This window comes from Falco punctatus, assembly GCF_963210335.1.
Source record: "Falco punctatus genome assembly, chromosome: 1".
In the NCBI taxonomy this organism is placed as follows: domain Eukaryota; kingdom Metazoa; phylum Chordata; class Aves; order Falconiformes; family Falconidae; genus Falco; species Falco punctatus.
This window is the reverse complement of record NC_137580.1, coordinates 4229543-4244826: the sequence shown is the minus strand read 5'-3', so window position 1 is coordinate 4244826 and position 15284 is coordinate 4229543. Positions and strand designations below refer to the sequence as shown.

The following is a 15284-nucleotide window of genomic DNA, read 5'->3' as shown; positions in this document are numbered from 1 at the left end:
CACCCGACGGCAAACCTTACAGGGACCTCAGGGCAGAGGGAGGAAGACCTTTATTGTGGCATGGTGGCCTAGGGGTTAATTGAGTTTGGGCATGGGATCACCCTGACCCATCTTAGCTTCACCAGGGTTGCAGGAAGGTTGATCAGTGTTCTCTGCAGGAGTACAAAACTCATCAGGAAGCATTGATTGCAATCTCCCCCCTTTCCCGCCCCCCCCCCCCCCCCCCCATTTTTTTTGCAATCCCATTGATTGCAAAAAAAAAAAAAAAAAAAAAAAAAAGAATGCAAGACTGAGCTCCTCTCCTCTTGCAACCAAAGGAAACCAACCTTCGGGAACATTCTCCGGTCTCTTCAAACAGGTGCTTTGAGACTTACTATTTAGACCAAAAATATTCATAACTAAATCAAGTACCCTTTTTTGGCAAGTAAACCCAAAACCTCCCTTATATCTTTTCCACAACTATAATTTAGGGGCTGTTGTAACCTACCTGCCTTCCTGGACAGGTGCCATGAAGTTTGCGTGGTACTTGCAAAGTGTGTCGATAAACTATAAACCGCCTTTTTGATCTCACCATTGATGCCATCCAGCTTTCCTTAGCCATGTCTTTGGAAAGTTACTGCTGATGGGAGAAGACAGGACTAACACACAGAAAGATTATTTCTCCCGTGCAAGCCATGATCAGAGATGCCTGGCTTACTTAGGAAAACGGGCAAAGAATGGAAACAAGGTCAAATTCTCACAAGCTCTGGATGTGCTGTACTCAATCCTGCAAACTCCTAAGCACGGCACATAGCTGGAGCTTGTCCCACTGAAGTCACGTGTGGAGTTGAACGTCCATCCTTACAGTGCTGAGCCCTCACTGATGAATCTCACCACAGCCTACATAAGATGACTTTTTTAATGCAATAACTCGCTTTTCTAGCTTCTGTCTTGATCGAAATGATCGTTTAGTTACAGTTGAGAAGACACAAAGCAGTCTGAAGTAGCTAATACGGGCACTGCAGCAGAAGGCAACAGTTCCAACAGGTTCAGTGAATGCGTATGCAATATAGAAATTACAGGGTTAAATTTTAGAAAATAATTTATGCCTAATACAGATGGAAATGCTTAAAAAAAACCTGGGGGGAGGGAAGGGCTGCTTAATTTGAATGATTTCAAAATCACGGTGAGTGAGAAAGAACACTGTTCTGCAGGGCCAGCGGTGGAGAAATTCCCACCACAGCAGGGACCTTCAGCTTCCTACAGAACTGCTCCTTTGAGGCCTTCAGCAAACTTATAAATGCAAATGTCAGACCCTAATTCATTCATTCAGTCCCTCAACTCTGCTTTTTTCTCTTCTATCTCGCTCATTATACCTGACTACTCAGGTGTCTTTAATCAGAGGAGCTGGACTTGCCAGGACATCATACAAGATCTTTTTGTAGGGATCTTGACCTGGATGCAGGCGTGTATTTTGGATGGCACACCCTGTCATATGTTAAGTGCTGTTGAAGAAGACTGGGTTGAACTTCATGAGCATAGATTTGCCATTTTATCCACCAGACAGCTCTCAGGGAGCTTTACAGTGTTGATGAAAATGTAATTAAGGACTGACTGCTGTATGTGCAATCCCCGCTAATTAGTCTGAGGGCGTTCAGTGCAGAAACGTGTGATCAGCTAAACTTGTGCAACTGGGATTACCTTAGCGTCCCTTTGGTCACATTCCTGAACAACAACCCCATCTAAAATCTCACCCCAATTCATACCACTTGGGGTCCTGCAAGGTCATGGAAGAACGTGTCCTGAATTGACCTCAGTGGTTTGGAAGACCTCACACGGGAGAAAGCCAGAAGTACCAAGCTTTAATTAAAGGATATTTGACTGTTAACTCCAACAATCCTTTTAATAAGGACATTCGGCACAGAATTCAGTATTTTTTCTGGGTCTTTCTTTGTCATTAAAGGAAAAGCACCTCAGCTGGGAGTCTCAAGCCAACTCGGGTGACGTTGGGTGGGAATAGCGAGCCCAGCCATGCGACATCGGGTAGGAAAGCACGGGCTGGAAGCAGAAAGGGGGGTTTTGTGGCTCTACGTGCCGGTGAGGGCAAAACCACCAGGAGGTCTCCATGTGTGTCAGCCTCTCACTCCTTCCCCTCCCTCTCACCTCCAGCAACGGCAGCGCTGAGATGGCTGCGGTGTACTACGAGCGCATCGACGTGGAAGGCCACCACTATGGCCCTTCATCCCAGCAGCGCAAGAATGCTTTGAAGGAGGTGGACAAAGCCTTGAGCAACATGATCACCCTCATGAAGGTGAGTGGTCTCCAAGAACCCAGCTCCTGGGTACAGTTGGAAAAAGGCGTTTACGACTGCTCTTCGTGGCACAAGCTGGGAGCCTATTTAATGCCTGTTAATTGGATGCATTGGCTGTAAATTTGTATCTCCTGAGAAATGGCAGATATGGAGATCCCGTGGAAATCAAGGCACCATTCCCTTGATTTTTATTATTTTCATCAATGGCATTATAATCCTCCTAGTGGATTATTACACCGGTAGTGCCGTAAGCCCGTATACGGCTCTGTTCGTAACTTGCGTTGCCGGCTGGGCTTTATAGTAGGCAAATGAATCAAACCTACTTCCTTCCTAAGGTCTGTGGAATCAGGCAATTAACTTTCATAGTGTTTGCTGCAGCATCATTCAGAACTCTGCACTTCAAGTTTTGTTCTAAAAAACACGATCTAAATCGTTTTGCAGCAAGAAAAAGAGGGTACCAAGCTTTTGGGTAAATGTCAATTCTGTGAATGTTTCTGACCATGATAAATGCGTGTTGGAGGTTTTTATGTGTTTCAGTGAGGAGAGGAATATATATTTCCAATTTCGCTAAATTATAAAGGCTGTAATGCTAAGTGCTTGTGTTTGGGAGGGGAAGAAACACCCCTGCCACAGGTGCTACCATGAGAAAGTTGCTCTTCCCCAGCTGTTATTGGCCCACAGATGAAGAACGGTTGGATAGAGATGGTTGTCTAAGACCAACTGTGACGACTGGTTTGTGGGACTGGGATGTAGCATCTGGTTATTTAGCAGGGGGATAGATTTGGTTTGGAAAATCTCTCTTACCTCTCAGGCTCTTCCAGTGCGGCAGGTGAGAGCGGATGTCCACCATTGCGGGTGGTGGCCAAGCACAGCGGAGGGCACTGGCGGCCATGCTTCTTCCGGCCAAATTCCACAAAATCAGTGGAGGTCAAGTGGGGATTCAAATCTTCCCATGGGCACAGACAGTGCTAAGCTCTTACCTGGCCGTCATGGTTGTCATGCACTTGCTCCACAGAACAAGGGCCTTCAGCACGATGTGAACGTCCTCCTCTTCTCTGATCACGGGATGACGGACATCTCTTGGGCGGACAAAGTGATTGAGCTGAAAAACCATATCAATATGAGCGATACCATACAACTGAAGGACCGAGGTCCTGTTGTGAGCCTCTGGCCAGCTCCCGAGAAGCACGCGGAGGTAAGTACAGCGCATTCGTATTTACTCAGTTTCGTGTTTCCTTGGGTTTTTATGGCAATCGTGCCTTTTGTTTGCTCGTAACATCCAAATCCTGCTCTCAGAATTGTGTGGAAAAATCAGCCTGAGGGTCTCACTGGGAGTCAGACTTGGATCCTGTGACACTCTTGTAATGCTGGTTCCTGAAGGAAAGCCACACCAGGCAAATTAAAAAGCACGAACTTTCATTTTTGTTTGGCACAGATATGTGCTTTCAAACTCCACCACTATACGCTTTTGATAAATAGCTAAAATAATTGAGCTGAAAATCCAGTTTTAGGATTTTACATATATTAGTCAATTTACTGACACTCTAGCTGGGATTTTCAAATGATCTGGAGCAGGTCAGGCATTCGTATTCCAGTAAACTCCCATAAAGTTTGAGGAATTAGCTCCGTTAGACCAGAATTGGAAAAAATAACTTTTTGTACAATATTCTCCTTTGAAGAATTTTGATGAATAAGCATGTTGGATTGAATCAACCATAAAAGCCCGAGGCTAGAACTGCAGGATTTTGAGGAACAAATTAAAACAATACAGAAAAAAAAAAATTGGAAACCACTTGAAAAGAATGAAAATGCAGCATCTGTAACTAATAGACTAGTACATTATAGTTTAACCAGAAACCCGTGTGTGAGGAGTCATTTTGTCCTCAGAATATATAGTGGATGCACACAACGGGCAGTCCATGCTCCAGGTGAATAATTTTGTTTTCTATATTGTATTTTAGCCAGTTACAGTATAGTGTAGGTCGTGCCATTTTTTTGGAAGAGAATATTTGCTGATTTTTTGCACCCAAACAGGCTCTCCGGGACTTGTATAGCTGTGATCTTGTGAACATTTCCAATTAGTGCCAGAATTGGAAGTTGTCTTAGAAGCATGTGCAAACAATTCACTCAACGTTCCGGCAGAGGATCGCAGTGTTTGTGGATGCTCTCCTCAGCCTTAACTCAGAGTTCCCTATTTTTGTAAGCCAGACCTTGAAACAAGGGCAAGTATACGCTGTGACTTCACGCAGACACGGGGTTTTATCCAAAAAAAGGTCTTAAGCACATGCTTCTCTCTCATTAAACAGCCTAACAGCCCTAAGGAGAATAACATGCAATGCCTCACACCATGGCTTTGTTTTCATCCTTCATTTCTTTTTAGGACTTTTTTACTGGAGCGCTACTTTTTAAAGTGAAATAAAGTTAATTTTCTGTTTCCCGATAGCCAGATTCCTCTATTCTTCATTCACTTTAAAAAGCTGTGTTTAGGAACTAGACCGTACCAGAACATAGTGGTTATCACATTTAAGAGTTAGCCCATCCTGAAGCACCAGAAGTACTGGTGAGACACCAGATGTACTGGTGAAACACCAGGACCACTCTCTAGTCCCGGCCACGGTGGGAGGGTCTGGCCATCACACCCTGGTGCCGTCCTTACGGCGACTTGTCTGTCAGTTCAGATCTCTTGCGCACATGTACGCAAGGGGGACTTAGCTAAAAGGCTAGTGAAAAAACTGTCATTCTTTGCAGAATTGAACTGTTTATTCTTGAAGGTGATTTATATTTCAGCAAAAAAGCGAGATACACTCGGGGGACTCCAAGAACTGCTTTCTTTATGGCATATGCACGTCTTCTTTCATCATTTAAAGTATTTTTCTGAATAATTTGGGGTTTAACTGTATTAGTGTGATTATATTCCAGACAGTATGATTAATATTAACAAACCACTTGTGCAGTTTTGTGCAGCTTCAAAGCCACAGGCATTGGCTGATTAACCTCACAGCATCGTTATGGAGCAGATAACTAAGCACTATCAATCCTTTTGATAGGGATTGAGTGGTTAAGTGTAGGAAACACAGGTGAGGTGACATCAATTGTTCACTCAAGAGCACGAAGAGGGAATGGGTGGCAGAGGCCAAAGGCAATATCCCTTTTCTGCAGCTGGACCCAGTCCACGTGGTGCCTTTGAGCATCTTTCACCACTTAGCTTACCATCTCCTGTGATGGCTGGGTTTCTGCTGGTCTGTCTCTGTAGGCTGATGTACTGACACGCATACATTTGTGAGTGCGTGTATTGGAAGAATATATATATATATACTACATGAATTCATGCATTCCTGTGTGTTTATGATCCAAGTTTTCAGAACCTCTTAAACCACACGAGCAGGTTTTGCACTGCTGTCATCTTTGGGCTGGCAGAGTCCCAGTTGGAATGTACTGATGATCACCCATTAAAGGAGATTAGCCATTTTACAAATTCAGGTGTTTCCATGTACCCATAGGTGTATCCATCTACACGCTCTTTACAGCCATATGGTGCTCTAACATTTGTTTTCTTTGCAGATATATCAAAAATTGAAAGCTGTGGAACACATGCACGTTTATAACATACAGGATATTCCAGAAAGGTTTTTCTACAAAAAAGGGAAATTTGTGTCTCCTCTAACTCTCGTGGCTGAGAAAGGATGGTTCATAGTAGAGGTAAAGTATAGAAGAAGAATACTTGGACGTGAATTTGAAAAGGTGCAATATATGAAAACGATCAGAAAAATGTACAATTCTATGCCAGGCATTGACTTAAAGTGTTACATCATTTACTTGGGCTGACTACAAAAGCAATGTGAAATATTGCTGTGTGCTGCAAAGAACCTAAAGGCATGGCAGCTACGCTGAAGGTAGACAGAGTTAAATGGTGGATGGTTCTTTTTTCTGTGTTGTCATAAAGCAGGAGGAGTTTTTCTATTTCCCACTCCAGCTGTTTCGCTGCCCCCTGCCCATCTACCTCCATCTGAAACACAAAAAGAGATTTCAATGTCAATGCCTTACTGTCCCTTCTTTCAGTGGTACGTGGTGGCAAGTTTTCCTTCTGCCTAGCTTCCCACCCACCAGACTGTCCTAAAACCACCACCCCCACCACCCCCCCCCGTTTCTCCCAAGCCCTCCGGTCTCAGCAGGGTCAGGCTGGGGGTTCACCCCAGAGATGCCCAGTGCATGCGCTGAAATCTGGGAGCTTGTTACGCCGGGAATCAATTAGACTAACACACGGAGAGTTTTTTTTCATACCAGCATCTTTTGTTGCTATAAATTACTGTTGTTCTTATTGTTTTGTACTTGTATCGCTGCTGGGCATCTCCACGTTACAGATCCTGACTGCACAGCTCAGAGGGTGAGGCAACTTACGTATCTTCTAAGTGGGTAAGCCGAGGGGCAGTACTAAGTGATTTGCCCCAAGCCATACGTTAAATCAGTAAGTTGGGGTCAGAACCCAGGAGTCCTGGGGTTTTTTCAGTGTCCCAGCGTAGTCATTGCCCACCATTGCCTTGCAGATTATTGCAACTAATTCAGCTGAGCATCTTCTTCCATGACCCTCAGAGCTACTGCTTGCCAGGCTTTGCTCGAGACGGTCCACACCACCACATTTCTCACTGGCCAACCTGACTTTAGGGTAATCGCGTCTACAGCTGAATACAAACGCACTTCTGGAAAAAAAAGAGTGCTTTTGAATGCGGATGGGTAAGCACCACATTGCTGGTTGGGAAAAAAAAAAAAAAAAAAAAAGAAGAAAAAAGAAAGCCAGAGTCAAGATTCAGACATGTAAAGTAGGAATCTGAAACATTTTTGGCAAAATGATTTTAAAAAATTACAACTAAATTCTTCGGTACAAAAGTTCAACACAGAACATTTTTACATACTCTGTAAAAAAAAAAAAAGTACTTTAAAAAAAATCATTGAAATGCTGACAAACCTTAATAACAGTGCAGCAAACACTGCTGCTATGGTAATTATTTCTGTCTCTCTGCCCATTCCTTCCCATTGTTTCTGATTTTCAAGAATGTCCTCTCATTAATGCTGTCAGATTTTCCTTCTCCTTGGTACATTTTCATTATCTGTGAATGGGATGTGAAAATGAAAGTTTCCTGTCGTACTTTTAAAGCAATAATTGAGCCTTCTATTATACTTCCTGCCCAAACCACCGAAGAGAGGACGTTCAGCTCTTCCCTGTCATGCTCATGGGGTGTTTTAACTCTCTCTTGGCTGTTTGAAAAAGGGGAATTTTTTTTTTTCCTTTTTTTTGGAGATACAAAGGGGATATAACTGGGAAGTTGGGGGGGAGTTGGGTTCCCAGTAAGGAGCATAGGAAGAAAAGCCTGTCCACATTTCAGTTAACACAGGATGAGGAGGGATTTCACGCACCTCCGTCTTGCTACCGGTACCTTTGTTCCCTCCACGTGGGCGAGTGGTCCCCATCCTCTGAGCAGGATTTCCCCCAGCTTCTCTCCTGCGTGCCACAATGGCCTCAGCCCCTCTCCGGGCTGCGTGCTCACCCTGTACCCTTCACGGTGTGCTTTCCCAAGTTCTAGTGAACAACCGCTCTACGGCTCCTAACCATGAACGTGCAGGGAAAAGCGCATCGCCAGCAGTCCCAGGCACGCCTGTTTCATCTCTGAGGAGCAGCCCTAGCCCAAGCTTAGGCTGAGCATGAAACGTCGAGTCCTCTGTCCCGTCTGGGCTTGCCACGGCAGGCACCTCGGCACGCTGCTGGTGGCCTGGCCCCCGAGGAGCCCCAAGGCTTGGTGGGGTTTGCTGTCAGGCAGCGCCTGGTGCTCTAGGAGAGCGATGCTGAAGTGCTCGCTCAGCTCTTTCCCTCAAGCTACCGCTGTTGACGGCTCAGTTTCACCAGCTCTGACTTCAGCTGCAGTTGTGAAAGAAAGGAGTACGTTTTGTGACCCAACTAATGGCAAAAAGAATGGAAATGACTCTGCCTTTGACTGCAGGTCTAGCTGTGAGTAGGTGTCTCCTGTGTCTGGGTGGGTGATGGAAGGGCACACCGCCTTTGACAGTCCTGAGAAAGCAGCCGAGCCCACGGCATCTGACGGGACGGTGGCGGGGTGTAGCTTTGGCAGTGTCACGGTACTGCCAAAGGAACACCACAAATGAGACGTGACTTGGCTTGTCTGGACTGATGCTGAGAGGTGCTGTCCACGTTGCCTAGCGGTGAGCAGCCCAGTGGCGATTCCTCTCCAGGGAGCACAAGAAGCGGAGCCACCGCGTAAGGAGGTGCTGTGCTAGCAGGAGGGGAAGGAGTCGGTTTTCTCCTTGGCTTGCTCTGAGCCGTCGGTAAAATAGACAGGGCAAGGAAAGAGATTTAATTTGTCAACTGAAATTGTTTAATTATCTGGTACGTCTGCTGACTCTGACATACAAACAAGCGCCAGGGATACTCCAGGGGTTCCCCTGGGAAGCAGTTGGAAGAGCTGCACCTCACAGCCACAATCATTGCTGCCTGCAGTCTTCCTGCACACAGTCAGTTTTATTCTTGGGCAGAGGAGGAAAACAAATATCAGACAAAAAAAAAAAGTTTGTAAAAGGAAAGGGATCCTCAGTCAATCTGCTTCACCATCTGCAGAGCACCACTCGCCCAGGGTGGGAATGTGGGAGACTCTGTTGGAGCATCTTCTGTGCTCCTGTGACGGAGTGTGAAGACCAGACCTGGCTGCTTCAGGGAACTGAAGCTCCTTCTCTGTAACCATTGGAGAAATTAATGCCAGGGGTCTAAAGAACTGTCAGCTGATGTTCTTCATCACCTAAGTGAAATTCCTGCTATAGTTTTGGGGCTATCTGGAGTGTCTTGGCTGCTGCCATCCCTCGGGAGCACAGGAAAGACAGACTCGTGGAGAGGGTTGGTTCTGCGTTTTGAGCAGCGCTAGGGACCACTGCTCCTGAGGAGGCCAGGATATGGCACTGCTGTAGGCAGTCTGCTAACAGCCGTTAACAGGAAGCAGGAGAAAGGAAGGAAGGAATTTAAAAGTATGACTTAAGTGCAATATGGGTGAGGAAGAACAAGAATTACGACGACAGATTATTAAAGCATTGATCCGCTCAGCAGGGAGAGGAAGAGGGGGACCATCTGAGGTCCGAGCCTGTGTTCCCTGGGAGGAACCTCATTGCTCTAATACTAAAACAAGCAGGGAGAAGAAATAATGATTAGAAAGTGTACAGTAGGGGTGATGCTTGTATTGCTGAGGCTAATGAGTCAAATGGAGAAAACCTGGCTTTTTCTGTGGTGCCAGTGGCACGTTGGGCAGAACACCACCCCATCAAATCCACCGGAGCGCATGGTGCTGGGTGAGGGAGCATGCAGCAGGAGAGGGACACCAGCTTGCTCACACATGTCACATGCGGCTGTGAAACTTTGTGCTCACGGCATAAATTGAGATGAGTGAGAGGCAGAAAGTTGCCCTCCCCACTCAGCTGGGCTGCTCGCTGAGCAGGCAGAGCTGGGAGCCACCCGTCCTGGTGCTGAGCCCCTGTGCAGCGTGGTGCAGGGGCACGGTGGGGTGGTGCAACACATGGAGCACGGCGTGGCACCCCACGGCACCCCGTGGTGCCCCGCGCACACCCCAGCAGGCAGGCACTAACCACGCTCTGCTGTTGTCACCCAGAGCAGGGACAAGCTGCCCTTCTGGGAGAACGGGACGGGGAAGAAGGAGGCCTGGCAGAACGGCTGGCACGGCTACGACAACGAGCTCATGGACATGAGAGGCTTCTTCCTTGCGTACGGGCCAGGTACGGTGCCATCATCCCTGCTAGCCCTGCAGCCTCATGGCCCCCTGCCCCAGCATCCCTGTCGTCCTTGGCACGTCAGGACCCTGATGTGGCACCCGGCGACACCCAACAATTTCAAGTAGCTGGCAGGATTTCCTCACTATGTCTGGACGCTGGGAAGGTTTCTAGCTCTGTATCCGTTTTATAGCTGGAGAAACAGGGCGGAGAGATGTGGAGGGATTTGATCGGCCCCTCTTCGACACCCCAGCTCAGTAACTCTATCCCTTTGCCCTGTTTTTGTGAATTTTGGCCTGAATTTTGAGTTCTATTGGAAACACAGGAATTCTTCTGGTTTTTTTTTTTTTTGGTGGGTTCAGACTCACCAACGCAGAGCGCTTTTTGGGGGAAGGTTGCAGTGTACCTCACCCACCTCTCCGATGGGCAGGCACAAAGCCCCTGCTTTCCACATCCTCAGGCTCTTTACATACTGCTGAGCACCGGGTCGCAGCTGCGGACGGGAGCAAAAGCAAAGCAGAACGGGCAATACAATTATCTCGGTCTATTAAATCTACCAAGTACACACCGGAAAGTAGCTCCTGTGCTGAATAATCTTGTATCTTTTTTAGTTTTTAGAACAAAATGGAACTAGAAGTAAAAATAGCGACTCAAAATGTTGAAAATGGTTTTGTTAAGCTGTGTTGTAAGTTGTATAGCCTGCCACATCCCAGCCTGCCGGGTAAGTCCCGGGAAAGGCAGAGGAGCCCTTGCCCTGCAGCACCCCGTGTTTCAGGAGAGGACCCCCAAGCCGTACGATGCCAGCTCCTCTCTTTGGCCTTTTTTCCCCGCAGATTTCCGCTCCAACTTCCGAGCGCCTCCCATCAGATCCGTGGATGTTTACAACATCATGTGCAGCCTGGCAGGAGTACAGGCACTGCCCAACAATGGCTCCTGGTCCAGGGTGGAGTGCATGCTCCGAAACACGGCCCCCTTGGCACCGCTCCCCCCGCGCAGCAGCTGCGCCCTGGCGCTAGCTTTGCTCTGCCTGCTCGCCGAGCAGATCTCCTCACTGTGATCCCCGAACAATATCGGTCAGTGTTACCGGCATCTCCATCCTTCTCTTTTTTTTTTTTCTTTTTTTTTTTCTTTTTTTTTCTTTTTTCCTTTTTTTTTAAAAAAAGTTCTTCATTTGAATAATAGCTTCATTAATAGAGTGCTGTCCCCCACTCCTCCATCGTGCTCCACCAGGCGTGAATCTGACCCGTCCTGCATTTACAGCGGTTATGGCATGTAGCCAGGTTTTGTGCTGGTCCAAACACAGCCAGAAAGTCAGTGTCACAACTCCAGATTTACGGCACTGGCAATGAGAGCGGAATCCCAGACGGCTAGCTGCGGCATCTTCTGGTTGGGTGCACGTGGGGAATCTCTGAGCATCAAACGCACCTTACCGCAGCACCCCTGACTGAGAAGCTCACTCTGGCTCCCAGTATTGAGAAGCTCAGGGGTGGAGATGGACCTCTATGCATTTAACTGGGTTCTTTCTGAGTCACTCCTTCATCTCCGCCTCCATCACCAGCAGAGCCCCCCACCTTCTCCTTACAGTGCCAGCCAAACCCTGGTTATACCGACCTGGTCTTCAAAGAGCCGAGCGATCATAATTGCAGAGAGGGGTGGATTGGTGGGAGAGCATCCTACTGCTCCCAGCCTTTCCTTCTTCACCTTCCCCAAAGCAAGCCCTGGCCCCACACACCTCCAGGGCCAGGCTCTCCTCACAGACCACAGCTCGGGGTGGGGAGGGCTGGGGACGGGGAGAGCAATAGAAACCCTCCACTTCAAAAGCGGGAGGAAAGTGAAAAGGCATCTGGACTCAAAGGGGTCAGGAGAAAGTAGGATGAGGAAGCCTGCCTGGCATTTAACAGCCTCTCTGCTTTTACTGGTGACGGTAATTTCACCTGCTCAGGTTTTGGGGGTTTTGTGCCTAATTGCGTTTCTGAAGGTTTTTCAGCACTTACTGCTTTTCTACCAGCTCTTGCTCTGCCCGGTTGAGCAGCACGTTTCCCTTTCTTCTGCAGCGGGGCAGAGGTCTGCACTGATGGATCTCCCACCCTCTCAGTCAATCCCAGCCGGTACTTCCACCACGGGCTATTAAGCCCAAACGAAGTTGTAACAGTAAAGTTGAAATAGCAGGAGAGAGTCGAGCTGTTGTCAGAGGTGCCTCTGGGAGTGCTCCGCGCTTTTTCTGATATACCTCTGAACCAGGAGCTTTCAGTGACAAACTGCTTTTGGAAGGATTTAGGTCCCTCCCCATGCAAAACAAACCTCTAGGACTTTGTATTCCTATGGATCTAGAGTCAAGCACGATCTGGGTATGGGTGGTACAGTGCATTTAAGGGTGAATGATTATACCATGGAAAAAAAACCCCACAACCGAACACCAAATTAAACTTGACAAAAGACTTTTGTAATAGCCGTAAAGATTTATGTAATGTGTTTTTAAAGCTCAAGTGAACCATCAAATCAATTGGGGAAAAAAAGGGAGAAAATCAGTCTTTGTTATTAGACTGTTGAGTATAAAAGGCAATTTAGTGCTTTCAAAGCATTTGCAGTAGCTGTAAAACAAGCACCTATTGTTCAGAGTTCCCTGTTGCTCTTTAATGGACCAGGCTCAATGAATTCACTGGAGCACATTTTTAAAGAAAAAAAAAAAAAAAAAAAAAAAAGATCAGCATACAAGATAACCAACTGACTAAATTACCAAGTTTTGTTTGAAAATCAACAGGATAGGTACAGTCAGTGCCTGATAATCCCGCCACAGCCTGCCATTTGAACTTTTAGTGAAGAGAACCCAAGGTCCTTTTACAGAAGAAAAGATACTACAAGTGTAAGGGTATATTCAGCTTCTCAATTATACAAGCAGAAATTGGAAATAGCAAATCAGGTCCATTGAGTTGTTCCAAGGATGGGCCATGATACACGAAAGAAACGTTGATCCTTGTGAGTACTTTGTGTAACTCATTTTTGTCGGTGTCCAGATGCAAATACTACAGAGTAAATCTAACTGAAGTGTGATTTGTTTGACCTTAATGCAAGCATCGTGTGCATGGCAGTACACCGCAAAAATTACTTGATCTGTAAAAGGGGAATTTGATGGCAGACCTACGAGAAGCTCATTAGCTTCAGGAGAACCACAGCTGATTATTTTTTGAGAAGTGCATCCTTCTTCCTCAGAAGTGTTGCACCTTTGAATCAGTTCACATTCTCATTCAAAAATTAAGTGTCTTGAATCGCCTATTTTTCTGTATGCTATGCAAAGGAGGTGGGTGTATTTTAAAACCTGTTTCTGAATGATGTTTTTATACAATGATTGTGAATGAGTGAATAATTCTAAGAATGGTGTTAGAAAAAACATATGCATCTTTTTGTAAATACTGTAAGATTTTTGGAAAAAAACGCCACCACCCCTGTAACACCTTGCCTTTCTTGTTTGATTGCTGCATCAAAGTGTGATAAACAGTGTTTGAAGCTTGTGCTGATTAATCATCAGAAAGATGAATGATAACATTGTTTAGAAATGGCAAAGTTGTCAGCATGTAAATTAGGGACATTAAATACATCACACGAGATACCGTAGCTTGTATACATAGTCCTTTTTTCCAGACGTATCTCAGTATTTAACCTTCTGAACATCCGTCCAGGGGCATGTAATTCACACTAGCAAATGGATATGACAGACCATTTTGCTCCACTAAGAAGAGAGGTGAGCCCTGGGTGCTCTCTGCAGACCTGTTTCTCCAAGCCCACCACGTTACCATCACATCAGCTGCTCGCACAGAAGTCGGGTGCATTGTCACTGGTACCAGGGTCCAGTTGGTTCAGGCTTTCCGGAGGCCTCGTCGTACATCCCACTTCCCGGCACTGGATGAGGCAAATGGCAACGAGACCTGGAAAACCAACACCAAGGGGCTCAAGGGCAAGGGACCCTAATCCTGCTTGAAGTTCCCCAAACCAACAATGTTCGTGCAAGAGACCAATTTTACTGAAATAAGTCTCCAAACCAAGTCGGTGCGATTTATCTTGGTTTTCTTACCTTAACTGACCACAGGGGCAGGGAGGGGATGACAGAGGAGGAGCAGGGCAGGTACACCGATGAGTCCTCGAACTCACAGCAAGACTCTCCTTTGAACTGGCAGCACCACCGAGCTCTGCCCGGAGCTGCTCCCCTCGTGTCCCGTGAACATGGGTCCCATGCTGGAGGGTGCTGAGGGGCTGGCCACAGGGGGACAGCGCAGGAATCTGTCCCTGTCAGCTCCCCGTAGCAGTGCTAACTGGCAATTTCCCACCTAAATAAGCCGAGCCTTTTTTTTTTTATCCATGAACTTGGCAGCCGCGTAAATGGCATCACAGGCAAGGGCCTGCCAGACGAGCCCTCCAGCATCCCTCAGGATGCAGCCCACCTCGCCCCCATGGGGACACTCTCCCAGTGGCCCAGACAGTGGCCAGAGCCCTGCACAAGTGCCTTGGTTCAGTCACCTTCCTGGGCTCCCAGCCCTCGGCGCTGGCCGCCTTGCTGGGCTCCCAGCTCTCGGTGGAAGTCAGAGCATCTGCCAGATGGTAAATCCACACCTGGGGGTGGGGTGGGTGGGATGCAGACTGAAGATGCTCCAGGCACTGGGAAGTAAAAGGCATTGGGAAAAACTCCAGGTAACGTTTCCCCCTTCTCCTTTTCCCCGTAGGGCTGCGGCGGAGAGGGCAGGCAGCTGCAAATCCAGTGGGAATTTTTTAAGAAAACATGGCCCAGTAAAGGGAGAAGTTTGATACCCGCCTGTTGGGCAGGAGGAGCCTGCAATGGCAGGTTTGACAGGCAGCTTTCCCTGCACGGAGAAACGTTTTCCGTGCGGGCACAGGAGCACACGGGCATTACGGGAAGGTTATTGCGGAGCGCTGGGACACAGAACCGTCCCAGCCCCCCCGCCGCCCGGGCGCTGCAGCTGCCAAGCGCCACACACATCTGTACAGCTGTGCAGGGTGTCCTGAAAAGGTACTAATTCTCTACGGACCGGCGAACCGGTGCGGCGTTACCCAGATCTGGCGCGTCTGTCCCAACGACACCGTGTCCGTCATTCACCCGCCCGATGGCGCCCGAAATTCCCGGCGAGCTGCCAGCAGGCCTGCCCCGCTCCCCCCGCTCCCCCCGCTCCGCTCCCCCCGCTCCCCCTGCCCCGCTCCTCCTGCC

At 47.6% G+C, this 15284-nt stretch overlaps 1 protein-coding gene across 1 annotated transcript in view; it reads left to right on the top strand.

The window, feature by feature from the left end:
• The window catches only part of ENPP6 (ectonucleotide pyrophosphatase/phosphodiesterase 6), a 41736-nt gene extending 28169 nt beyond the window's left edge, over nt 1-13567 (top strand). The window contains exons 4-9 of the mRNA XM_080375378.1: nt 2149-2290; nt 3306-3485; nt 5852-5989; nt 9952-10075; nt 10903-11142; nt 11252-13567. Of these exons, the coding sequence (XP_080231504.1) occupies nt 2149-2290; nt 3306-3485; nt 5852-5989; nt 9952-10075; nt 10903-11126 (808 nt within the window). The 3' untranslated portion in view covers nt 11127-11142; nt 11252-13567. The remainder of the gene's footprint in view (nt 1-2148; nt 2291-3305; nt 3486-5851; nt 5990-9951; nt 10076-10902; nt 11143-11251) is intronic.
• The last annotated feature ends 1717 nt before the right edge of the window (nt 13568-15284 follow it).